This window comes from Brachyistius frenatus, unplaced genomic scaffold (genome assembly GCF_029030835.1).
Source record: "Brachyistius frenatus isolate BFR_SWC_R1_liver_20210118 unplaced genomic scaffold, ASM2903083v1 Contig_132, whole genome shotgun sequence".
In the NCBI taxonomy this organism is placed as follows: domain Eukaryota; kingdom Metazoa; phylum Chordata; class Actinopteri; family Embiotocidae; genus Brachyistius; species Brachyistius frenatus.
In genome coordinates this window covers 81,431-108,164 of record NW_027210731.1, presented here as the reverse complement: position 1 = coordinate 108,164, position 26,734 = coordinate 81,431, and the positions used below count along the sequence as shown (strand labels likewise).

The window sequence follows — 26,734 nt, the reverse complement described above, 5'->3', positions numbered from 1 at the left end:
GAAACATTTAAGCAGTTTTTGAAATGTGAATTAAATAATCAATATGTGCATCACTGCACTGATTGTAATCAATGTTTTACATGATAAAAATAAGGCCAAGTTGAAACAACATCAGTCTTTTATTTTGTTTAGTTTCACTACAGCGGGCATCCAAATTTTGAGTGCACATTCTTCAGTTCGTTTATACCCAAACAGGACATTCGGTGATCATTCTGGCACTCTGTGTCTGTGGGCCAGTACTCGATCCAGGTTCTCTCACCAAGAATATACTCGTACCTGAGCAGAACAAAGTGAAAAGCACATTCAGCCTTCATTCTGCCAAGTGCTCTACAGTCTATATAACATGTCAAAAGGAAATCATCATAAAAAAGGATTAGAAATATCATTGCATGCTGTACAATAGGAGCTTTATCACTACGATCAGTTTAAAACATGCCTCTTTCTTGGGTATTTAGCACGAACGGTGCAAAGGTGAAAACAGGTTGGCGTGTCATTTAAATGAGGAAGTGCAAAAGCAGTTGTTGGTGTTTTTGTGAAAAATTGGGTCTTCGACTCGCGCAGAAAATGGACCTACACACACACACACACACACACGCAGAAAAAAACTCACAATTGATTCCTGGGATTTAGGCGAATGTCTCTGGATGTGCCCATGATTAGGTAGGTGTTGTTCTTTCTCAGATTGAGAGCCTCTCTGCAGTACTGATAACTGAGAAATGCGCGCACTTTATCTTCTGGACCCACATCAGTAGTTCCTGCAGTTAAAATATAAAGTGGGAGAAGAGAACACAGAAGAGAAATCAAGAACGGAATAACAAGAGGCTATATAAAGGAGCATTAGTATTGCACTCCAAAACACACTGTCCATCAAATCATCATAATGATGATAATAATAATACCTTTCTTTATAAAGCACTTTTCAAATCAATAGTTACAAAGTGCTTCACAAACGAGGGCAATAAAAGAATTGGAACAAATACAAATACAAACTAACAGTGGACAGGTAAAATACCACAGTTAAAAGTCATGATAAAAGTAAACACATTAAAGAACCGATAGAATTAGTAAGGAATACAATAACGGTAAGAAGAGGCCACAAAGTAAAATAATTTTCTCATCGAAGTTCCTCAGCTAAGCTATTCCAAAGAGTTGGAGTCCTAACAGTAAAGGCCCATGTCACCCCTAGTCTGCAAGTTTGATCGGGGAGTTGCTACCAAGGCCTTAAACTATGAGCTGGGAGGCAAAGATTTAGAAGCTCAGTCAGGTAGCTCGGTACTGCACCACACAGGGCCTTAAATTAATTCTAAAATGGACAGGCAGCCAGTAAAGGGAAACTAAAACAGGACAGATATGGTCATGCTTCTCAGATTTGGTAAAGAGTCTGAAAGCTGCGTTTTGGACACAGTGAAGCTGTGCAATCACGTTTTTTTTTTCTGATGTAAATACACTTTGATTCAAGGCATGAATAACTCTTTGAAGATCATTCAAAGTAATACAAGATTTAATTCTGGAGATATGTCTTAAGGGGAAAAAACAGGATTGAGCCCGGTGGTGAGGTTCTGATCTAAAATAACTCCAAGGATCTTGACGGTGACACCGCATGCAGAGAAAAACTTGGCCATAACTGCTCCAGGGACGTAATGAGAATTTCTGTTTTGGAGGAGATTAGCTGAAGGATAGTGTCTGCAATCCGATCCTCCACCGCAGCTTTGCAAGTACAGTATACAGACAAGATAACTAAGCTGAGTCAGCAAGTTATCAAAAAAAGTACAGATGAGTATCGTCTGCGTTGCAATGAAAGGAAACATCAAACTGTATGTTGTTTACATAAATGGTAATGATTTTTTTTCTGCCTGACTATAAACACAATCTGGAAAATTGTTACTTCATTTTAAAACCTATTAAAACATATTACTGCAGAGTAAATTAAAGGTCAGGCAGCTCAAATGAGATAAATACACAACATTCTTACTGACCTCATATGTTCAACAGTAATATACTGTAACTTCCTCTACCTATAACACCACTATATTCATATACATAAATTGTGTCTAACTTATATATATATGACCATAAGAGATTAACACCCACCTTCCTTAAGGACTGTTATTATGCGCATTTTGTAAATGTCAGTGGACAACTCGTCTTTAATGTCTTCCACTTCTACTTTGTAAACTGTGAAAAGACAGGTTGCAGATTGTTAGTTCACATGTGTGCTTTCTTACTCCACACACACACACACACACACACGCACGCACGCACGCACGCACGCACACACACTTACCAAAATCTATTTTGCCCTCATCTGTGATTTCACAGGCCTTACTAAGGCGTTCCCCATCTTCAATGTTTTTATTTTTCTGCAGACTGCATTTCTCTGGAAATACAGAGTGGGCACAAAGTAAATGGTTATCTGACAACTCAAATTAATGATTTTATTGTCACAGATATATCAGTATATTAAAAATAAAAAGTCATATTGGCATATATCAGACAATATATATTGCCGATATAAAATTCTCTTTATATGACGCAGAATATGATGCAGAAAAAAAGATGCTTGGGGTCATTTGTGTTCTTTTTATATTCATAGTTATCAATAATTATTACATACAGTGATGGTTACCGTTTCATTGCACTAATGTAATTTTAGACAAATAAAAAGGTTGTTTATCAAAGGTGATGCATGCGTGAGGACACTACTATTCTGTTAAATTGTTGTCACGACTACAAGCCCTGGATCTCCACTGACCCAGGTAACTAAAATGAAGCAAAATACAATGCTTGAAATAGAAAAAAACTCAATTAAAGGTGATAGATTTTTTAAAAATATATTAAAGAAATCAAAGCTATTAAATACCTTTCTTACAGTAAAGGTCGGAACTATAATTGATTACTTCCATCCTTGCTTTTTTTTTTTTTTTTTCACAATACACACCATTAGTAAAGGCATGATTTCCATCCTTGAAGCTGAATGTTGGTGTTTTTTTTATTTTGTAGAGTTTCAGATGTAATAAATATGTTTAAACAGGTAGTTTGAGTAATTTCATTTTTACCTTCAGCACATCTACATTCATTATTGTTACCACAGAGCGTCAGGAGCTCTCCATCTCTCCTCTCAGGGTGGTAGAATTTCAAACAACGTTTCTCTGCAACAATAAAAACAGGTGGTAGCTATCAAATACTTTGTACTGAGGATCATAGAAAATCAGCAAATATACATTAAACATCGTAAATGTATGTGTTCAAGGTAAATAGAAGTACCACTTAATTATTTTTGAACAGGCATTTGTTGGTATATGTTTGTCTGAGGTTGCATATGTTGTTACAGTTTACATCTCTAAGACTCACGGTTATTATATTCATAGACCGACACAGCAGCTGGTTGTAAGACGCCCACTTTCATGTCCTGATGGATCCTGAAAGAGATCTCCTCTGGCTGTACGTTAGAAATCTGTGGGGGTGTCCAACAAAGGTTAAGTTTCTTAGGGTGTGTGGAAGAGACAAAACACAACCTAAATGCACACATGCAATAGCAGAATTTCTTATCATTTAGAACAGGGGTCTGGTTTGAGGACGAATTTGTTATTGTTTTCATAAAAGAAGCTTATTCAGCTGGTTTGGGTGGAGCTCGGCTATGTGAATAAATGTTACCAAATATAAGTAGCTCTCGGACACTTTCATTTTGTAAAAGTTACTGCACTGTAGTTCCAATTAAAACTTTTTATGGTGCCTGAGCTCGAACACATAACCAGGTTGTTGTTTTTGCAAAGCAGGATTGCTGCTGAAAGATTTTTTTTTTTTTTTTAATCAACACAAACAAGAACTATCCACAATGATAAATACCACCAGAGAAAAAACAAAAATAATTAGGGTATACTGATCCTTAAATAGCAGGTATCAGTAGAAATTAGGTCAAAGTTTTTTATATTTTAGGAAAGATCTTCGTAGTAGCTCTTTCTACCATCAACAGGCCGGATCACATCAACGAGAAGCACCACTGGAGCAACATGAAGAATGAATGGAGCTTCAGTGTTCTGGTTAACATGTCTGAATCTAATGAAGGGAGCCACAAAGATATTCTTACCGTTTTCAGGTAAATGATGAGCGAGCCTTTCTCAGACAGAAATGTGTCCATCTCATATTTGCTGATAGAGGAAGCATGTCCTTTAGACAACTACAAACACACACACACACACACACACACACACACACACACACACACACACACACACACACACACACACACACACACACACACACACACACACACACACACACACACACACACACACACACACAGAGTTTAAAAGTTACAGTTCAAGATGTGTGTAAGATTGTCTAACCCTGTGTGTTTGTGTGTTCTTACTGATTCCAGGTCATTTTTGTTAAAAGTGAAGCCAGTTAGCAAACCGATATCCAAGATTGACATGGTTGTGTTGCGCTCCTTGTCCTTGAAACTACACATACGGATGATGGTATAATTAAAATGATGACACACAAGACAAACAACGGTTGAGAACAAACAACCTTTATACAGATTTAAAATATTTTACATAATTTTAAACTATGGACAAACACAGGGTGAGACAGAACTGGTAACAGGAGAGTAGGGAAATTTAAATTGCATAACAGAAGGTAAGAAATGTAAGATTATAGAAAGAGAGCAAAATAAACGAGAGAAATACACAAACTAAATAAAAAATAGAGTGTGTGGAAGTGAAATAATGGAAGCTGTATCACCCATGTTATTGTACAACTTGTCAGTTTGAGTTCTTATTGGTACTTACAAAACCTTTATTTTCAGCTTGTAAATCTTCTCATCCTCACCAATTTTCACTGCAAGAGCAAAATATTTGATGTTGTTTTTTTGTTTGTTTTTATTGGAACAGCAAAATGCAAACAATATAGATAAATATGAGCAAGCAAAAAATCACTACAACAAAAACAAGCAGCAAAAGAAAGAAAGGGACGGGGGAGTAAAATTACCTGGGAGGAGCTGCACAGTCAGGTTGAACATCTCACAGTTACTTTCCCTTTCTTTAGGAAGAGCGTAGAAAAGCGACACCATCTATCAAATAGACAAAAACACATTTTCAAATTAAAGAACTGCCAAGGTGTCAAAGAAGGCTTAAGATATGACCTACATACATCTTTTATTATGAAATCTCAATTTGTTAAAATCACAATTTACCTTTCGAACACTACTGCTGTCGACTCCCACGCTTCAGTAGACAGATGTAAGGACAATTGTAAACCTATTCTACATTCACTATACAGTATGTGTGCGTGCTTAATGTCTTTGTCCATTTTTACTGTGATGAGTACATGGTGTTGATGCGTTGATCTGTTTCCATTATTAATGGCTAGAAAAATCAGTCACTGTGCTATCTTAACTTTTTTTTGTTGCTAATCTCAATCAGCTGCTGGAAAATACACCAAGAACCCACTGCAATTTGGTTTGTATCCACGGTAACCATCCAAGTTTAATACATATTTCAAATGGTGAGCTACAATTTCATTATTCACAGCTGCATTTTATCAAGCCATATTTGGTGCCAGAGTGCTTCACTGAACATCAATGTAGGCTAATACTAGTGATAGCTAAAGCAAACTGCAATTAGTAAAGCTAACAAACTAAGTACAATTTTGATGGCCTGGAATTCACTTTATTTTGAACTAAAATTGCTGTTTTAATGTAAAATATAACTTGTGACGTGAACAGAATGTGTAATATGTCACCAATATTATGAGGTACTATCAAAAGGTTCAGAAACTGTTCCTGTCGGGCACAAACTGAGAACAGCACAGTAATGTGCTTGAAGCAGGGGGAAGGCAGGACTTTCATGAGTAAGTATTTCAAGTTACGTCGCTTGATCAACATCAGCACCTGAGTTACACATTTTTGTGATCAGAGGTACGTGCAGATTTGCAATTTCACCATGGATCTGAAACTGGAGCAGAACGCTCACTATAAATCACGTTGAGACCACTAAGGTGATGAAGCGCTATATAGTTGCAGGCCATTTATTTACCGTAGGCTTTCTGAAGTATTTAAAAGGTCTAAAGATTTGACACAAAATTTGATGTGTGCTCTTTGCTCAACTCTATGACAGTTCCACTGTTTTCACACAGCAGATTCAATATCTCAGAATTTAAACTGCAATGTGCATGTTCTGGTGTCTGCTAGGATCTGAAAATAAAAGCCAGTATGGTGGTAACATTGCCAGTACATTTACAACCTTCACTGCATAATGAAAACAGTTTTTAGTCTCATTTTGGGTTAAAAAAAAAAGGACACACAACAAATGATAAAATATCAAACAAAAAGGTGTTATGCTTACCTTGAACGTAGCTTCTCCTGTTCCATTGGCTCTGACTTTTACATCCTTGTTTATGTGTTTGAACTGTTGAGATTTAAAAGGGGCAAACAAATATTTACATTTACATACGATGATGAGAATATTAGGAACTAACAAACACACAAGACTGATAGCCAGCTTGACTTTGAATCTGACTTTAGACGTGACAAATCCATAGAGAATCACAAGAACTCTGCAGCTCTATATTAGCTGTAAGATTTGCTCTCACCAAATCTTTTCTAAGGAGGAAGATGTGTTCAGCCAGCACAGGAAGACACACTGACAAATGACTAGTTTGTCAGCAACGTTGCACACATGCAAAGCCCGGGTATTTCAGAAGTTTCTGGACACCAAACGCAAACTGGTTCTTTGTGCCTGCCGTTGTACATGTTTGACTTTGACTGAGTTGCATTGACTTTGCAGGTCCTGCCTGTATTTTACTAACTGGACTGTGTTGTGGAAAACTGCCTGTGATACTTACAACTTGAATAACACACAAAACAACCAAGTTGTTGGTTAAAAAAATACAATGAACACTATAGATACAGTTATGGTTCTGCCATTATGTAATCACTTGCTCCCCGTGTCTTAGTTTATTTCACTGTCTGCCTTTTCCCGCTTGTGTGATCGTCTGCCCCATTCATCTGTCCCTCATGGTTCTCCTCTCACTACTGTATTTAGTCCCTGTGTTGCCCTCTTTTGCTTTTCAGTTTGTCATTTAGTTCTGTGTCAGCTCCATGCCTCTTTTTATTTGTGTTTTTGACCTCTGTTTTTTAGACTCAATCCCTGTATTTTTGTTTGCCCGTGTTTTATTCATCTTGACCTGGTGATTTTGTTTGTAATAAGCCTCTAGGTTCTGGTGTGTTTGCACTTAGGTCCTCTCTCTATCTATGAAATAATGCAACAGAGACAGCAAGAAATTCTTCCACATGTCTCATAGGACAGAACAAAACCACATAAAAACAGAGAACAAAGAAAGTTAGTTTTATAGGTCAGCTTTGTATAGTTTGTGTGGTTTAACATCCAGGACCGCTTAAAAAAAACCTAAAATGTCAGGACAGTAAACACACCTTTTAAGAACCTGACGCCTCCTTCTATGACTTCTCTATGATATCTTGTGAAGGGCTCACGATGTTCACCATACACACATTAGGCTAAGATGAAAGTCATGATACTAGAAACAATAGTTAGGTTAAAAAAAAACAACTATATAAGCATTTAGTTACTAAAACGATGAATGAAAACATAAATAAATGATCATAGACCAGGAATAATATGGTGTGCATACAAAATGCTAAAACTGTATCTCCAGGTTTAAACAGATGACGGAGGTGCTGAAACATGAAAGACTAATTGGGTAATAAATTCTGCTCAGTATGGTCAGACATCAGATTAACGCAGCTTTAATGAGGCCCTCTGTGTTTGTGCTCTCACCTTAAATGTTATCGTGGTATAGGGGTTTCCCTTGTTTAATTTGTACAATTGAGCCATTGACCTGCCCGGGAAAAAGACGTCCACATCCAGATTATACTCTGGTTCTTCAGCATTGGCCCAGTACTCGGCTACAGCCTGGTACACCATAATCGTAGCCTGGAGAGAGAGACATGATCAAGAACAGGAGCCCATATTTCCAGACTAAAAGAAAAGCTGTGTTAAAAAGTGTTATTACAAAGTTCTGTTACCTGAGTTGATCCATAGCCTCCGTCCACCTTCTGCTGTTGGTTGAGCCACCTCACAATAGGTTTGGCTTTCTCAAAGGCCTTTAATAGCAGAAAGCAAGAAGAGCTTTGTAAAATTATCTTAGTAACTGTAAAAGTCTGATCTCAGAAGCTTTTGGCAATCATTCTAACATCGCAACAATTACTTTAGGGTTATCGAACAATGGCACAAACAGAGAGCTGCCGTGTGTTCATAAAAGAGCAAATGAGTTTTAGGTTGAATAACCAAAACCAAATAACTATTTACCATTTACACTTCATGAAAGAAAAAAATCCTGTGTCTTAGTAACATGAATTCCGTCTCTCTCGTATGTTCGTGTAGGTGCGACGTGCTCACCTTGGCCTTGATGAGAGCAAGAAGAGCATAAGCTGTGGCCTCCAGCGTGTGAATTCTTTCATCACGTACCGGCCAGTGGGATCCATCTGTGGAACACACACTTTATTTGAATACTCTGTATTTTTTAATCACATATTCTTCGTACGTGTATGTACTGCATAAAACCTTGTGAAGCAAAATTGTAGAGGATGTCCTGATTCAGTTTATTTTGATTGGCCAGGGCATTTGATGTCATGGCAACAGCATAAGAGTTGGTGAGGCTGGGCAGATGTCTCTCCAGGTAGGCCACCGCTTTGTTTATACTGCCTGGCAGACTCTGGACAAAAGGCACAGGCAGCTAATGAGAAGCACTAATAAATCCAAAAGCTTAATGAGACAAAGATACAGAGTCAAGGTCCAGCTGTCATGTTTGGGAGCTTTGAGGTAACTCGTCCTGATATCACGAAAAGTGATGTTCTATTCTCATTATGTGGAAATTTCTCTCTAGCCCCTCCCCTCAACAAGTCAACTCCATGCCAAAGCAGCAACTGACAGCTATATTTTAATGAACTAAGTGGAGTGTAACACATAGGACATGTGCATTTAAGAACGTGTCCAGGTGTTCAAGGTGGGTCATAGGTGTGTTCTAACTGGATATAAACCAATCAGAGTGTTATCTCCCTTTAAAAGCTGCTATTATAATGGCAGATTTTCCAAGTAGTGGGAAAGAAGGAATTTCTGCAGAGGAAACAGATCTCCTCACCCGCAAATGAAGCAGACTCATGGACACAATACTAAACTGTTACATTGGATTTTTAATCTTATGCGTTTTTGTGCGCCGCTTTTTTAAAATGACCATCTTAACAATGTGCCTTTAAAACAACAGTAAAATACTGCATCTTCAGACCAGATGTTCAGGTTGATTATTCCAATGTACACATCTGTATACTGTACTTTGTATCTGTCCTGAGGATGAAATATAAAGAAGAAGGTAGGAGGGAGATCAATGTATGCAGGCGATGTACTCACCATAACAGTGTTCTTACATATTTCGCGTGACTCCTGCATGGCTATCAGGCAGAAGGCCGTCATGGAGGCATGTGAATCTGTGCCTAGCACATCACTCTGCACATGAACACACACATATAAAAAGGTGATTTTTAAGAACCAGGTTTAAGAATTGGCATTACTGAAATCAATGCACTGACCCTCATTGCTCTATCGTACACGTATCCAACTTCTTTAAACAAGCCGTTGGGTTGCTGCGTCTTGAGAATGAGAAACTTGATGGCGTCACAGATCATGTTGCTTTGCACAGCCACCAAATTATTGGCCATGGAAAACACTTTGGCAACATAGGCTGTCAGCCTTTATGGACAAGAAGAGAGATGGTAAATAGTTTTGCATTTGCTTTATGTTATTTATTCATTTGTTCATAAAATACAATAAACTACAATCCAATAACTAACCAGTATTTAGAATGGGACTTAAAGGATTGTGTGTAAATGGTGCCTCACCAGGTGCTGCCTTTGACCCAGAATCGAAACACAGCAAAAGACCCATCCTCTTTACGGTATGCAGCCTGAGTGGTATAGCCTGGACAAAATCAAACACACCAACATTTTACTGACTGCCGTTCAATTCTCTGCTGATGTATTTGAGAAAACCTTTTTCAATGTGTCGGAGAGCATCTCTTTTAGCCTACCTGTTTCTATGTGTTTTAGGGCTTTGTCACGTTTGTCAGTGCCTACAGCTTCCCACTGGTTGGTCTTATCCAAATACGTAGCTGCAATGACAGGCAGGGTCATGGCGGCCATGTTCTGCTCTCCACAGCCTCCGGGCTGGCGGATCAGAGTACCCATAGATTTTCCACTGATGCCGTTCTCCATGAGAAAACTTATCTGCTCTCTTCCTGTATAGACAAGGAAAAAAGTCCACACAACCACTTAGTGGGTCATTTTCAACTGCAAATGCAAGACTTCCATGGCAGCAACAACAACGTACAGTGCAAAAGGAAATTTCCCAGACACTCTGTCACCCCTAAATAGCATAATAGGTGAGTGTGGCATACTTGTTGTTCTGGGTTTGTACCCTCATGGTTGAAATGCACTTATTGTAAATCACTTTGGATAAAAGCATCAGTTAAATGAAATGTAATGTAATGTAGTACTGTACACGCAGCTGCAATGCAATGGTGAGTCGACTTGTTTGCACATTTTGTAAAGATGTATGTGGAGAGCTGTGGATAAGAATGTTTTCTTTTTTAATTTTGAGCTTGTGTTTCCCAATCTGCAGTCCCTGTGGATAATTTTACACTTGGCATGTAGCAGCCGGTGGCCTTCTGTGCTTCCTAAAACGGCATCAGACAAATAATCCGTTTACCAACCTTGAGAGCGAATACTGTAAGACAAACACACCTTCCAGTATTTGCAGTGATAGCATTATTGTGCAGATGGAAACATGCTGCCGCCTCTGAAAATATTCAGATCCCTTCCATTTATGCACACCTTTCTTGGACTGTAGTGTAAATTGTTGGACCTTAAAAACAGTGGTGGGCAACTTTCTAAACTACGTCTAGTTAGCCAAAACTAACTAAAGTTTGAGACACATCTCAAGGACAGTTAAAGCAATAAGATGGAATAATAACAGTCACTTCAGAAAGTATTTAGACCCTGTAATTTTTTGTGCACTTTATTATGTTTTTGATTTAATTGTAAATGGGTGTACAAATTTATAAATGAGACATTTCAGTTTTATTTTGAATAAATTTGCAAAACAATTTGAAAACATTTAAAAAAAAATTCTCATTATGGGTTACTGAGTGTAGATCTGTGAACTAAAAATTCAAGTTTTATTCATTTAAAATTCAATTTCAAATGCAAAAAAATGTGCAAAATTGAGGGGTCTGATTACTTTCTGATGTGCATGACTAATTGAACACAATATTTATATTCCCTGAATCATAGTCATTCCACTAAAAACATTCATTGTGTGATATATATATATATTTTTTTTTTTTTTTATTTTTTATTTTATATATTTCTGGAAAATATTCCCCCTGATCTCACCTGTCATAAAGATTTGTGTGTTCATTGGTGAGTTTGGAACTGCATCCTCTAAACTAATTTGACTGTTGATAATTTCCACTTGTACACCATCTAAGGAAAGAGACAGTAAAGCAAGTTAAGTGTTTTGAAAATAGAAAAACAGATATTATTAGTTTTTGGCTTATTGCAGCTACTTCAACAGGACGCTTACCTGCGTCTCCTTTCCTAGCAGGGTCCAGTGTGACAGTCTTTGGAATACGCATCAGTTCACCTTCAGGCTGAAAAAAACAGACGTTAAAAAACAGTGTGTCTTTCACAGTCTGTTTTAACCTTATTTCAAATGAAATTTGAGAACTGGATAAAAATTGAGACAAGCAAGTCTGATGTGTTTGTAAATGGATATTAAGTGGCCATGCAACACGTTTCTCAGGCAGTTACTGGACTGCGATGAAAGTGTAAAGTTGAATGCTTATTACTTTAGACGCAGGTTGAACTTTTTGAACTGAGAACAGTTCTATTAGTCTCTTACCACCACCCGCAGCTTCTTTGTGATTCCGTCGTTGAGGTCGGAGTTTTTAACAGTTGCTTTGACTTCAATGGGTAATTCTCCATCCTTCATGGGAATAATGATGAACGGTACAGATCGTGTGGTTTGCGCTCCAACTTTGACTTCCTGATAATGCCATCCCTTCTTATAAGCTGCGTTGCACACGTCATCGACCTCTTTCAGAGCCACACGCACCTGAATATGGGTTCAAAGAAAGAATCTGACATTTTGACTTAGACAAATTTTAAGGCAAAATGAGTGGAAAATATATTAAATGGACAACTAAGTGGTTCAGTGAATATGACAATGATGTGAATCACATTCAGTCCCAAAATAAGTATAAAAAAAAAGTTAAGTTTAGTTAATTAATGATGCGGTCTATTTAAAAATTATAAATTGTCCTCAAGAGGAAACTGTTACCAATGAGACTGGCTATGTTAATAACTGTATTGTCTTATGGGTTTAAGATCTCCAGGTCAGATGAAAAGTCTCTTAGTGCCAGTTCAGATCAAAGATTTGCAACAAGATGATTTGAAACTTGCAACTTCTTGCAATTTTCCATTCGGCAACTCTCTGAAAGATGCCAGTTTACATCAAAGCAAAGAGATGAGATAGTGTAACATCTTTACATTAACAATTCTCTGTATTTGTCTTTGCTTTGCTGGCTTTTCAGGAGTTTTCGTCACTAGATATAATTTTAAATGTTCAAAAAACATAAATGAGGATTGTGACTGAGTTATTTGCAACAGCTGCAGTTTTAGTCATGATGAAACTGTGAAAACATAAAAATACGAGAGGGTAGAGAATAAAAAAAAAAACACCCATAGGTGCTTCAAAGAAATATCCAGGTGACTCATTCAAATTTGTGCTGTGGACATGAGAACCTGAACCTTTTTACAGAGTAGTTCTGTCGTAGAAGTTGGTGTCAGAAAACTATCCGGCCTTGCAGTCAACTTAATAAGCTGAGTCACAGGCGACACCATCAGGCAGTCCAGTTCGCACTGCTGCAACGTTTCCCTGAACAGTTCTCAAACAGACTTTAAACAAAGTCGCAGTATAGACTCACATTGTTTTTAGTTAAGGGATTGCATATTATATAATGCATACCCTTTTCTGGGATCCACTAATGGATATTGGTGAATGAAAAAGTTCAGATACTGCTCCTGTTGCACGCAAATGTAGCATAGCACTGTAATGTTCACGGCGCACCCTGAACCATTCGGGTTGGAATAGCCCCGACTCACAGTGATAGTTTTGTGGTTGTAGTTGTGGAGGATCGCCTTAATCTCCAGCTGCTCTCCACGGACAGCAGAGTACGGCAGCCTGAGGTCAATGAAGAATTGCTTGCGGACAGGGACCTCAAATGGTTTAGCCACACAGATACCTGCAACATAAAACAACAGTAAAGAAAGGAGGGGAAGACGACGGTGACATGGATAAATAATTTTAGTGTTTAAAATCCAAATGCTTTATCCAGAACCTGACCAATCTTCAGTATTCTACTGTCGCAGTCTCCTGAAAGCTTTGAAAGTTTCATGCAGTCAGTTGTCCTGCCTGAGTAGCCCCTGCTCGAACTAGCGATGTGCATGCAGTGTTTGAAATCGAATCACATTTTCTCATCTCTCTATTTGTATGCGTTATATATTGTAAAAAAAAAAAAATTTAAAAAAAATGCATGCGTGCAGTTTCACCTTTTTTGATGGACTGATATATTAATCAAATAAAAATACCAAAGGACCAGGACAGAATCACACCATTATTATTGCAGTTATCTCACCAGAAGAAAACCTTTCAAACTACATTTAATGTAAAGACAAAGAATGACAATAGTAGAGAGACAATCCTTACCGCGAGTACTTGACAGACTGATGCCGATGAATTTCCAGGTGGTGATTGAGTCTGGCAAAGAAACCTCTTTCACAAGTGATGTGGACTCACTGAAAGAAAGAACAAAGTGCTATAAGTTTTAAGAGCAAAAGAATATTCAGAGAAATTTTAATGGTTGTATGATTTTTGTTTTGGTGCGTTGTTTTCTATTGCTGTCCTTACCACTTAGGTGTTTCCGCAGGGCAAGCGCTCAGGGTGATATCTGACCAGAGCCAACTTTCAGGGAAATTGGTGCGAGAAGTAATATCATAGCTGTCCTTATAACCAGTATCCTTCTCACCTGAAGAAGTCAATGAAAAGGTTACTATTTTCAATCAGTGTTGTTTTCTAAAGTATAATCTGAATCTAACCACCCATCCTTTCTTTCCATCTCTTACTGCGAGCCAGTATTAAGATGTCCTTCTTCCTCTGTGCTTGCTGTCTTTCCATCTCTGTGCAGCAGTGCAGAAAGGCCGCCACGCAGTCTGGACCGTCCACAATGTACTCGCTGCGCCTCTCGCAGGTGTATGAAACGGGGACTTCCCTTAAGCCATCCAAACAGCACTCACTTTGCAGTTTGTCTTTATACTGACTCACTGGAAGGAAAGGTGGTTGTGTGTGAAAGACAGGTGACACTTACATTTATGCATTGGTAAAGTACAAATAGACTAGGTTATTTAGAGATGTAAATACTTTTTTTTTAAGCATAGCACACGTCTTGAATGCAGACAGAAACACAAAATAAAACTTTTCACTTATAATAAGACATTTGTAATAGTCCTTGTGTTGTTTAGCACCACAGAGGTTAACAAGTCCAGTTCTAACAAGCTTATTTCGACTAACAATACATATGGGTGACAGAAGTGAAATGTTACTGTCTCTGATGGAAAAACTACGAAACATTTTTCTGTTGCAACTTTTCAAAACAAAACAATTGGTCCAGAAAATAAGGATAATGAAATCAGGTTCAGAAATATTGGATTTGTAGTAATTTCACGCAGTTGTCACAGTTCACCTCTGAGTCCTGCTTTGTTTTCATGTTTTACCCAAACAAAGTCAATGTGGAAGTGCCTTAAAGTGAAATACCACAGAGAGCCAGTAGAGGCTGGCTAAAAAAACTAAAAAAAAAAACTTTGCCTCCAATTGACTCCCATTCAAAAAGTGTCAACTTGTGTCATGAACTACAAGGTCAATAAAAATGTTCCACAAGCCATCATGCTCTCATTAATTAAATGTACCTGTTATATAGTATAAGTGTTCTGGTAGTGGATCAGAAAATAATTCCATAATTAATTAGATGTTAGGTGTTACAGAGAGGTATGTTTGGGGCTTGGCTGGTTTGTTTGACATTACTGGGAAGAAGCCATTCAAATGGGGTCACTTCTGGCTCCAAAAAAACCCAAAACAAGTTGGTTTTGTTTGCCTGCCAACCTGCATGTAAGCTTCTGTATTAATCCATAAACCACCATAAAACTGCTCTTGCATGCCTGGTCACAGTCTGCATATGAATCCTCCTCCTTACTCTCCAGACACACAACTGTGACAACTATACATTTGCATATAGCAAATCATCTGAACATGAAAGTTAGCTCAAACAATCTGACCAGCACACAATCATGACAACTAAGAGGTCTTATGGCTGTATCCTTAAAACATTTTAAGGACTTGTAGCTGTCATACAGAAGTTCAGTGATTGTGTGGATGTTGGGTAATTGGAGCTGTGATTCTTACCCAGGCTGGTTCTGACTTCCATTATAGTGGTTTCTCGTTTCTTCCTGCTGGGGGTATGACACTCAAAATCTGGAAAGGCAAAAAATTACAGTCTCTAAAACACAACACAGAAAGTATCAAACATGTCTGGATGGCCAGGTGAAGTGACACTGTTCAAATTAGAAATACCCGCCACATAATATATGTAGAAGAAGCCAGTGTGTTAAAATCATTGACTGTATACAAAAGTAAACGTAGCTTCTGGGTCTGGAAAATGAGGCCGATGCAGAAGGGCCTAAAGCTCCAATACCACCAAAGGCCACTACAGGTTGGCTCCAAAAAGCCTCCGGCTCCATAGACTCCCATAAATTTATTTTATTTTAGTCTTGTTAGCTAAAGTTGCTCCTTCTTATAAGTTTGATTTTGCTGTAAATAAGCTACACATTCCAAAACATCATCAACCTCACAGCAACAATCACATCAGTTTCAAGGTGGACACCCAAGATTATTGTTACCAGTTGAGTATCCAACGAGATGTGAAATATGGTCTCAATCTCCTCTTCAGTTATGGTCATGGTTTTGAATATTGGCCTGGAGTGTTTTTACAGGACTATTTCACAATCCTATTAGACATTTGTGTGAAATGTTTGTAAGAATAATCAATCAACAAAATCAAATCAGTTTAGTGAATGTTTGTGCCATGCGTTCCTGAGATATCACGTTTAAAAGAATGGGATGGACATGAAATAACAGTGACCTCGACCTTTGATCCCCAACATCTAAGCACTTCATCCTTGAGCCAAATGAATGTTTATGCCAAATTTAAAGAAGTTCCCTCCCAGCAGTTCCGAGATATTGCATTCGTGAGTTTGGGAAGAGTATCTTTGGTGGAGCGTTTGCTTGTTTGACAGGTGACAAAGCAAATTCAGTTGTGTGTAGGGAGGCTGTGGTTTAGATGGTTGCCTACTCATCGTAAGGTTGGTGGTTCAATACCCACTTGCACCTTGGGCAAGACATTGAACCCCAAGTTGCTCCCGATGGCACACAAGCACTTTCCACGGCCGCTCTGTTTCCACTGATGTGTGAGCGTGTGTGGTGCTATATAAGTGCAGACCATTTACTCAGAGAGTGACAGTTGGAGAAAGTCTCAGTGAAGAGTGAAGTGGTGTCACCTGTCCTGGACGGTGTCCCAGAAGCGGTGTTGGTCTCAAACAGCAGACCAGCATCGTAGAACACATTCATACTGTCCTTCCCTCCACCTGGTGTGCAGCCCGTGTCGTACTTCTCTACGATGTCCCAAACCTGAGGAGTGGAAGTAATTCAAATATACGAATACAAATACATCAAATATTTTGAAAAATAGAATAAAAAAAATGCCTTTTTCTGTGTCAGGCGGTGCTTATTTTTCAGGACGTAGATGCCTTTGTCAACTGCCACCAGTCCCACTTTGGCTCCTGGATATCCTGTGATTTTCAGATTCAACATTCCGCGAGGATTGTAGGAAAAGTAATTATTTACTGCTTCCAATTTCAGCTAAAGAAGGAAGAAGGAGTGGATTTGTGTTAGCTAAAGCATTTACATAAATCAATGCATGTGCTTACATCTTTACCAATATATGCGTAAGTGTTTTGTAATTGTAATCTAATTACCGATCCCAAGCAGGTGTCTTGCACATCCACCCAAACAGAGTCTGATACCACTTCATTCGCATTTGTATGGTAGTAGGCTATGACGCGGAACGACGGCATCATTTCTCTGGTAATGGTTTCCGGCAGGGAAATCAGAAACTCTGTTCTCACCTTGTACCGGCCATATTTCACCAGCTGACCTCTGCTCAAGATCTGGGGAAAGAGATTTATACATCAACACTTGTCCAGCCTAATATACAGAGTGATGAAACAAAACAAAAAAATGCATGTCCACAACCACACACATGCACAGGTGCAAAATATCTCTCACCAGGTATGTGATGTCGGTTTGTTTATTTTCCCGACCGTAGAGGTTGATATCAATTGTCAGGCTTTGTCCGAATTTCAGCTCGCCTGTATGAATGCCTGCAATTGCAACTTCCCATAATTAGGGCTCAGCCTATATACGAGTGTCTCACCCATGACACTGTTACCACCATTACCAGTGAGTTTATCATCTGATTTCATCTCAGGATCCTCCTCACCTATGTGGATGTAATTGTTTCCTTTAGTGGTGAATGGGTGAGCTATCATGTTGGCTGAGGTTTGTCTTTCAGGTGAGATACTGGGATCATTGGTTTTTGCCTGTAATTAAAAGCACACAGGTGAGCATACACAACAACAAAAAAAGTAAGACCTATAAAGCATCAAGTCTTTCCAGTTCTATCCTGTTGTTACAGAGAGTCGAAAAAGATGACTTGGTCACGACATATGCATCACTCTCGAAATAGAACTTGAAATATGAGGATAATCTTTTCTTACCTACAATTAGATAAAGTTGTAGCCATGACAGCAGATAATGATTCAAATATGGACGTTGCCACAAATTCCAAAACGTGGATGTTTCACACATCTTCAATCCGACAGCACAGAAGATTTTTACAATCACCACAGTTTCAAGGTGGTCACCCAAGATCACCAATTCAGCACACGCCTAAAGACTAAATGTGGTCACAATCTCCCACTCCGTCCTGAGTTTTGGCACCACATTCACAAGATTGGTACAGACATGAGATAAAAGTGACCTTTGACCACCAAAATCTTATAAGTTCATCCTTGGGACCAAGTGAGCATTTGTGCCAAATTTAAAGTCCCTCGGGCCATTTCTGAGGTTCACAACAGACATGAGGTCAGAGTGATCTTCACAAGATTGGGACGGACATGAGACAACAGTGACCTTTAACCACGAATATCTAATCAGAACATTATTTGGATCAAGTGAGAGTTTGTTTGAAAGAAATTCAATCAAAGCGTTGTTGAGATATTGCAATTACGAGATTAGGATAACCCCCCACAAAAAAATAATGCTTACACCTGGTTGTCACGGAGCCATATACACCAAAATACGCAACACCAGTGAGATGAGAACACAGGAGACAATGCCTTGATTATGTTCAATGAAGCAAAAGATTAAATGACAATCAAAATAATCTGAAGACATACTGTAATAGTGAAGTTTTCGTTGAGCCCCTGTGCACTGACGAAAACCCTTGCGATGCCATTGACATCAGTTTGGCCTGGCTTCTTACCAGGATTGACCACCACTTGAACCTGTTTCGCCGGACTGTCATCAGGATACAGAACTTCAATCTGCCTCAGAAAAAAAAGCACATTAAAGATGATTTAGACCCGTCTAGAACTATTGTGAAAATAATTAAATCATCTGTAAACTGCAGGAGCTCCATAACAAACGTTTTGACTAAGATAATAAGGAATGACCCAGTATGCGCATCATTTTTAAGGAGACAGTCATCAGATTTTTATCCCACCCTGATTTAACGAGCGTAGATCAACAAGTTCAGAGATACTGCTCCTGTTGCGTGCGAACGATGCGTAGCACTGTGACGTGAACAGAGCAGGTGGAAGGTATAACCTTAATGAGTAAGTGTTAGAAATTCCGTCGCTTGATTATCATCGGTTCCCCAGTTGTACACGATTTTGTGAGCGCTGGTCTGTTCGCATGCGGATTTCTCTGTGGACATGACCAGATTGTGCACATCAAATTTTGTGTCTCTAGAAATCTGCAACGGAGACCCTTAAATGCTTCAGGGAGCCTACGGCAATGACGCAATGAGCCGGGCAAGGTGCTTTGAGTGACAGTTGTGTTTCCGAGGGGCGGAAGTTCACTGTTCAAAACCGGGAAATGCGCATCAGATCAGGTCTGCAAACAGGCGGGTTTTCTTTGACATTCACTGGGCTCCACAAAGTGAATTTGTCCCCGAGGGTCAGACTGTCAACACCGAGTTCTACCGTGATGTTCTGAGGTGTCTGAGTGGAAACATTCAGTGCAAATGACTTGAACTGTGGTGCGATGGCACTTGGGTTCTCCAATATGATGATGAAAACGTACAAGTTTCTCACCCACAACAACACAATCATCGCTCCTCACCACCACCTCTCACTGGATTTTGCTCCCTGCCACTTCTTTCTGTTCACCAATAAGTTGTCACAAACTCTGATCTGACCACTGCTCGCAAAAATGTGTAACTCGGGTGCTGATTTTGATCAAGCGACGAAAGTTGGAGTATTTACTCACAAAGTTTACATCATGTCACGATGCTTCGCTCTGTTGGCATGCAACAGGAGCAGTCTCAGAACTTTGTGATCCACCCTCAAGACCCTTGATGGAAATGTAAATTAGTACTTTACCACTACTTCAAAGGACACAACTGGTTTGAAATATTTGGCTGTTTTCTTGAAGGAGATGGTGTAGGGTGATTTGACAATCTGGATATCTCTCAATTGTGCCTCCACCATTTCGCTGCCTGTATGTGACACATGCACATCGCAATCATGTAAAAAAAACAAAACCAGTTCAACTCACAAAAATGGGTCCTTTCCTAAAACACAATTCAAGTCTTTTATATTTATCTAACCAGGAAAAGTCAGCAAAGATGAACATCACATAAGGTCCAATAAAATATGAAATGGACTTCACATATCCAATAAAAAAAAAACAAAGATGCTAATGTCGACACTCAATACTAGTTATTACTAGATACTCAGCAGAATCGATATGATTCCCACATGACGTGACGCTTTACACGTGAAAACACTCAGTCTCTGTTTCTTACCGCTCTCTGTCAGCACACTCACAGCTACATATATGGAGCTCCCGTCAAGTACGGTGATGTCTGTGAAGATGTCTGTGATGTGCTCCTTCATCAGGATGACTGCTCCATTACCTTTCACGATCTGATGTGACATAATGCAAAAATGGGTTAGTTAGTGAGTCCTTTTTCTGAAGACGTGAATTCTTATTTCAGTTGAAGAGAATTTAACAGACATGGGGAGAAGAGTAACATCTCTGACATGTTTCTAAGTCTTTCAGAGGTTGTTTTTTTAGCACATTGTAGAACGAATCTGAGTTACGATCTGAGTAGTCGGTCAAGAGAATTGTCTGAAGTCCAGCGGCGGGTAGAAAGCTAGTTCGCAGGATATCAATAGTACCCCAGGCACAGAGGACAGTGGTGCACACACTGAAGAGGGGGATGTGAATGGGACATAACAGGCAGATGGCCCACAGCAGATGAGAGTAAAGTGTGGCAGCCAGTGAAAATAGATTGGAATAGATCAAGGAAAATCCCATTTCCCATCCTGTGGCCTTACCCCTCATTTAGGAGAGGCTCTACTGGGTAGTGGCCCTTCAGAGTGGAGCTACAAGGGGCGGGGCTTAAAATTCAATTAAAATAAGGAAATGGGACACCACTCTTTTGTGCAAACAGTAGCTGCAATTCTCCTGAATTAATTATTCATAAGTTTGTATGTCTCAGAAATTGTATTATTACATTTATGGAAATATACAGTATGATGACAAAATCATGTATCTAAGAGAATCAGTTATTAATGCTCACAAACAAGACTTCATTAAATCTGTTTGACCCAGAAATAGCGTTATTATCCCAAAGCTGCAATTTCAGATAAAAAATCTTATAAAAAAATCTTATTTCATGGACTATTTTTCATGTTACGCCGCTTCCGTTTGCAAAGCATTTTTCTACCACTCTTGTCTACCATTTGGAGTTCAAATCTGAAATCACTCCGTTTGGAGGGACACTCAGAGGGCTCGATGAACTACCCCTCGATCCCGAAAAGAAGCGGGACACCCGACCCTACACGGGCACGAGCAAAATGGAGTGGTAAGGCCAAGTGGTGGATTTGGGAATGGCCCTTAGTGGGGGTGTTAGAGATTTAAAGTTACAGCAATTAGAAGATGTTATTTACCAATGTTGTAAGAGATAAAGGGCGAAAGATAAAAGTAACACACACACAAGAGGGAACGATCAACTGGCAGACAGATGCATTAAAAGTATAAACATGTGCTCACCGGCACTCTCTGAAGAGACTTTGGAAAGCTTGACTTTTTACCCTGCTGGATAACACCAAATACCACATAGGCTGTCCCATCCACCTTTTCACCAAACAGATACCTAAAACCACAAGTAAATGGTTAAACTAACTATGCAGAAAGACAGAGCAATACTAACTACTAATCTATGAATCAAACTCGGCCTCTCAATCCAAAAAACGAGAACCTTCACATACGTAGCTTTGATGTTGATGGTGAGCTGTTGGCTGTCCATGTAGAAGTAGGAGCTCACGGGTGACAGTTTAACCTCAAAACTGGGAAGCACTGTGAAATACAGTGCATTTAATTGTGTGTCCAATCAGGTGAAAAAGGGAAAGGGAAAGGGAAACTTTAAGATGGACGAACCATATTCTTTGACCTCAAACTCTGCAGTAAAGCTCTGCTGTGGGTTGTTGGGGAATTTCGCCACCACCTTCCACAGTCCGAAGCTACAAACACAAACACACACACACACACACACACACACACACACACACACACACACACACACACACACACACACACACACACACACACACACACACACACACACACACACACACACACACACAAAAGACACATTACAACAATGACATGCCGGCGGACATAAAAGACACAGTTACATGTAAGTTTCAGAGCCATGTTGGGACACTGGGGAAAAAAAACCCACCTTACAATTTCAGGAAGTTGGTAATTTCCTGGGAAGATTCCTGACTGCAGTTTTGAAATGTCAGATTGGACAATGATGCCGTCAGGTGTCTAAAAAATGAACAACATTAAGCAAATATTAAAAGTGAACATCACCAAATTTTAAATCTCTCCCCTATAGCAGAAAATCATACATGGAAAACTCTAACTTGAACACGTTTTGTGGCTACTATGTGGTATATTTTCTCATTGATTTAAGCCTTTTTTTGTGTAATTTACCTGTTTGCTGTATTTTTTTTTTTTTAGGGATAAGTCGTGTGCAACTTGTGCATGTGAGTATTTTCACCTGGCCTCTGCTGGATGAATGTTTTAGCTATGTTAGTTACATTACTCAGGTGTAATGTATGGTGATCGTATTTTGGAGCTCCTTCAAGAGACTTTGTACTCCCAGTGACACCTTTATAATACCAGTTATCAACTTGTGAAAAATACAGTACAATACCAAAATATCAATGGCAACTGAAGTATCGATGTTGGCGTCAATTCCCACGGGCTGCATGCCGGGAGTCACAGCAAACAACCTGTAGAAGACTGCCAGAGAGAGACAAACACAAAATCTCTGATCATTTACTTCATGTCTGCTGTCAACTGCCTGCCAGGCACAACATGTACAGCAACTAAACACCACACAGCTGACAGCAGCAGACGGCATGTTTCACATGACTGTGCTTGTAGTTTTAAAATACTGAGCAATGTTTAATATTCATGAAAAATAGATTAGGTAGGTAGATAGGTAGGTATATACTTTATTAATCCCAGAGGGGAAATTTTTTCGCCACAGCAGCATACATACAGGAGCAATAATAGAAACAATAGAATAAAATAATAATAGAATAGAATAATATAATAGAAAAGCAATAAAATATAAAACATAAATATAAAATATAAAATGCACAGTACATACAGTATATATACAGTACATTAAATATCTATATATATTATATACAACAAACCAATAAACACAGTCAACATATATATATATATATACATACGGTACAGTATATATCTATATATATAATATACATATAATATACAAGCAACCAAGAAACACAGTCAACAGTGTTTTTGTACTGTGATGGATTTTGCCAGAGGTGAGTTATTGTACAGTCTTATGGCAGTGGGCAGGAATGATCTCCTGTATCTGTCCTTGTGACAGCGGAGCTGGAGGAATCTTTTAGAGAAAGTGCTCCGCTGTCCCTTATTATTTTTATATTATTTGAAACAAAAAAACAACAACATAGCACCGCATCTTTTGTGATGCCTGTTATCACGTGGCCTAAATTTAAATCCGATTTCATCTAATAACAACTTAACCGAGTCCCTGTCAACTGAACATTTTTTTTTCTTTTTTAATAAATGTCACAAGATATATTGGTGAATTCTGGAAAAAAAAAAAAAAAGAAAACTGGTTGCGTTAAGTTGAGAACATTTGTTAGCACACAAGAAAACAACATCAAGTTCAAAGATATACTTCGTGGTAGAGACGCACTTTTGAACATCTTGCTTTGATGAATTCAAAAGGAGCAGATGAAGTCATATATTAAAATGATAATGATTTTATGAGCAGTGTTAATAATAAATGTAGGTGTATGCCTTCAACGAGCAGTGAAGTTACAGTTTACATCTGTAAAAACTTCATACCTCAGGTCACCAGCCTACTTACATGCTTTATAAAGAAGAGTGATATTTGTTTTTAATCATGTTTAATATAATTGGGTTTTTTTAAAATGCTAAACTTCACAGGGTAAAATAATCTGCGGTTGGAAACGACTCTACGTACACATGTTTAAGGGTGTATCGTGTTTTAGTGACAAAATTTTTCACTGTTTGGTGCACGTCTATTCCCATTTATTGCTGTTTATTTGTATTATTGACTGAGAAGAATATTCATATAATAAAACTATTTACATTTTCTCTTTGTTTTCTGAAATGCTGTTGCACAGGAAAGATGGGTTTGTGTGTAGCAGCAGCGATGCAGCACCAGACTCACCATTGCTGTTGGGCGTATAGAGGGATTTGTCAGTCTGGATGAAGATGTAACCAGACTGAAAGGAGACTAACACAATCTTCTCCAGGTCTCGGTCAGGAAATGCAGCTTGCAGGTAAACATACTGTTTCATATTGGGATTCTTATTGAAGTCATCAGCAGGGATCTGAGTATAAAGAGACACAGCGTGAACTGAAAGATGGCTGACAATTTTAAAATCCCTGAATCTACATATCTGCAAAATGAAAACAATTAGTGCCCCTCAGTGGTATTGCACTTTAAAGCACTTCTGCATTATCTTCGAGACTATGTTCGATTTTATGTAGTCTGTGGTATGGACTGAAAACTGGGGACATCTGGTGGGCAGAAGGAGTAATGCATGGACAAAAACCAACTCGGCTGAACTGACAATTTTCTATGATCGCTACATAAAAAGGAAGAAACGTTATTTCCAGGCTTATTGTAATGTTTTTCTCTCCCAGCACTATCAAAACAGTACCAATAATAATACTACTAATAATAAGTTCTCTGTATCTAAACTTTTTTTTTCTATTTTCAAAAGTACTTTCTGTAAATATCTTGCATAAGTAATTCTAAAATAAAGGACACAATAACTGATTTTACTGCAATATATATAATTTTTTTTTTTTTAAATTAACAGAAAACAAAAAAAGAAAAAAAGTCTCCATTTGCAAATAAAATGACAGTACCTCATAATTATATAAAAAGCTCCCAGCTGCTTTGGTAATCAAATTTAAAAACTTTAGATGATAAAAGTTTTAATATTATTTTCCAAAGCACAATCATTGCAAATTAAAGCATATGTATGCTAATAATTTAACTGGGTTCCATATTTGTTGATTATAAAAAAAAAAGGGGGGGGGGGGGGAGGAAGCTTCTTTCAAATGCTAATTTTAAAAAAAATAGTGGGGTGAAAACATTTTTTTTTGCAATTGTATCAAATAGGAGTAAGAGCTCTGCAGTACCGTAATATTTCCAAAGGCCTGGTAGTTGTTTTTGTTTGTAAGGGTCACAGTCGTGAATGCCAGCCGTCTGGTTTTGGTCGGAAAATTCTTCACGGTGATTTCAACATGAACGCTTTGAACTGCACAATCTTGAATTTCTACGAAGATGTTTTCTGCTGTTCCTACTCGCAGTATGTTGGGGGCGGACATCACCTCCCTGGAGAGAGAGGACAGAGACAGAGATCACAGGGCTGCTTGTACAAAAAAAAAAAAAATCAAACTGCTGTGAGGGATATTTGGCCTTTCGGACAAATTTTCTTAGGTTTTTATTTAGGTTTTTACTTAAGTAAAATGTGCATTATAACAAAATATAGGAAGTTCCCTCCATTTAGTATCCCTGTGAGGTTGTATCTATGCACAGTGGTGCTTTGAGCTAAAGGCAAGGACATCAGCATGCTTCCGTACTCTTTGTTTGCTCTCTGAGGTGCATTATGAAAGAAAAAAAATTAATAAAATGTGGTGAAAACTTGGAAAGCGAAGGGACAGAATGAAGATCATGATCCCCTTCTTTTTTTTTTTTTTTTTTTTTGCATACAATCCATAATCAATTAATTGTGTTGGTCCAGTTGCAGCACTGGATCAACAAAACCTTCCATCATTTTTCTGGACTCTGCACAGTGGTCTGTTGTAACACAAACAACTGTGCAAACTCTAAACAACATTTACTGGCATTTGAAAGACTAAAGTACTTTGACTTATGTTCCACAAACAGAGATGACACTGTAGAGTTAAACAAATACTCCTGATATTCAACCTGTGTTTTTACTGTCAGTGATGGGAAAGTAAAGAATAATTAACTGATTGTTGTTTGTATTTCAATGTTGCTCCATTGCTGAAGTACAATTTTCAGAATACGGTAAAAATGTGATTAATAGAACCTGATACCGTCATCACACTGATGTATATCATAAGATTTAAAACACAACAGTAAATGACAAATCTTTTTTTCTTATTGACTTAAATAAAACATCTGAATTTGTAGGAGATCGTCAGTATTGAAAGTACTTTAAAAAAAAAAAGGTTAATCTTCATTTTACATGTCAATGAGACACAGAATAAGCTACTGCTAGTAAGAAATTACATTTAGCAATAATAAAGCATTTATTGTGAATACAGAATAATTCATTTGGTGGGATGAAAACTATTTGTCAGATGTGTGTCAGAGGAACCAGGAAAAGTAACTGTTTTTACAACCATAGCAAAAACATCAGCGGAGAAGGGTCAATAATATTTTACCCCTTTTAACCTAAAATTTATTCTATACAAGCGTTCAAGCTCAGGAAGGGTGTGTGAAGTTCAGGCAGGTCTACTTACAATGGAGAGCCATCAGCCTGACAAATCAGAGAGGACAACACCTGCAGAAAGGCCAGCAGCAACAGCTGGATCCGACACACGCTCCGTCCTGATCCCAT

The 26,734-nt window shown here is 38.4% G+C and overlaps 1 protein-coding gene across 1 annotated transcript; it reads right to left on the bottom strand.

Moving 5' to 3' along the window:
* Positions 1–100: 100 nt before the first annotated feature.
* LOC138630338 (complement C3-like) lies at positions 101–26,734 on the bottom strand. The gene is made up of 43 exons (XM_069714597.1): positions 26,637–26,734; positions 25,284–25,479; positions 24,301–24,463; positions 22,753–22,841; positions 22,273–22,361; positions 21,969–22,051; positions 21,800–21,887; positions 21,582–21,684; positions 20,329–20,449; positions 19,904–20,019; positions 18,698–18,844; positions 17,740–17,839; positions 17,526–17,620; positions 17,216–17,407; positions 16,944–17,099; positions 16,739–16,868; positions 15,588–15,656; positions 14,255–14,452; positions 14,040–14,157; positions 13,839–13,927; positions 13,235–13,374; positions 11,973–12,185; positions 11,655–11,721; positions 11,465–11,554; positions 10,102–10,308; positions 9,914–9,992; positions 9,605–9,764; positions 9,426–9,521; positions 8,583–8,733; positions 8,418–8,503; positions 8,045–8,122; positions 7,797–7,952; positions 6,345–6,407; positions 4,990–5,071; positions 4,791–4,839; positions 4,370–4,460; positions 4,088–4,177; positions 3,352–3,454; positions 3,057–3,149; positions 2,285–2,377; positions 2,092–2,175; positions 611–755; positions 101–276 (listed from the first exon to the last, which is right to left on the bottom strand). The coding sequence occupies exons 1-43, from the start codon at positions 26,732–26,734 to the stop codon at positions 138–140; spliced, it is 4,995 nt and encodes a 1,664-aa protein (XP_069570698.1). The 3' UTR covers positions 101–137.

Bases quoted from the DNA above. Each gene is read 5' to 3' on its own strand.
- LOC138630338 (XM_069714597.1), bottom strand. From the start codon at position 26,734: ATGGGATCAGGACGGAGCGTGTGTCGGATCCAGCTGTTGCTGCTGGCC. The intron at 22,362-22,752 runs GTATTGTACTGT...TTCATTTTTTAG, and splicing joins CAGTTGCCATTGATATTTTG to ACACCTGACGGCATCATTGT. The intron at 17,100-17,215 runs GTAATTAGATTA...TTCCTTCTTTAG, and splicing joins AAGACACCTGCTTGGGATCG to CTGAAATTGGAAGCAGTAAA.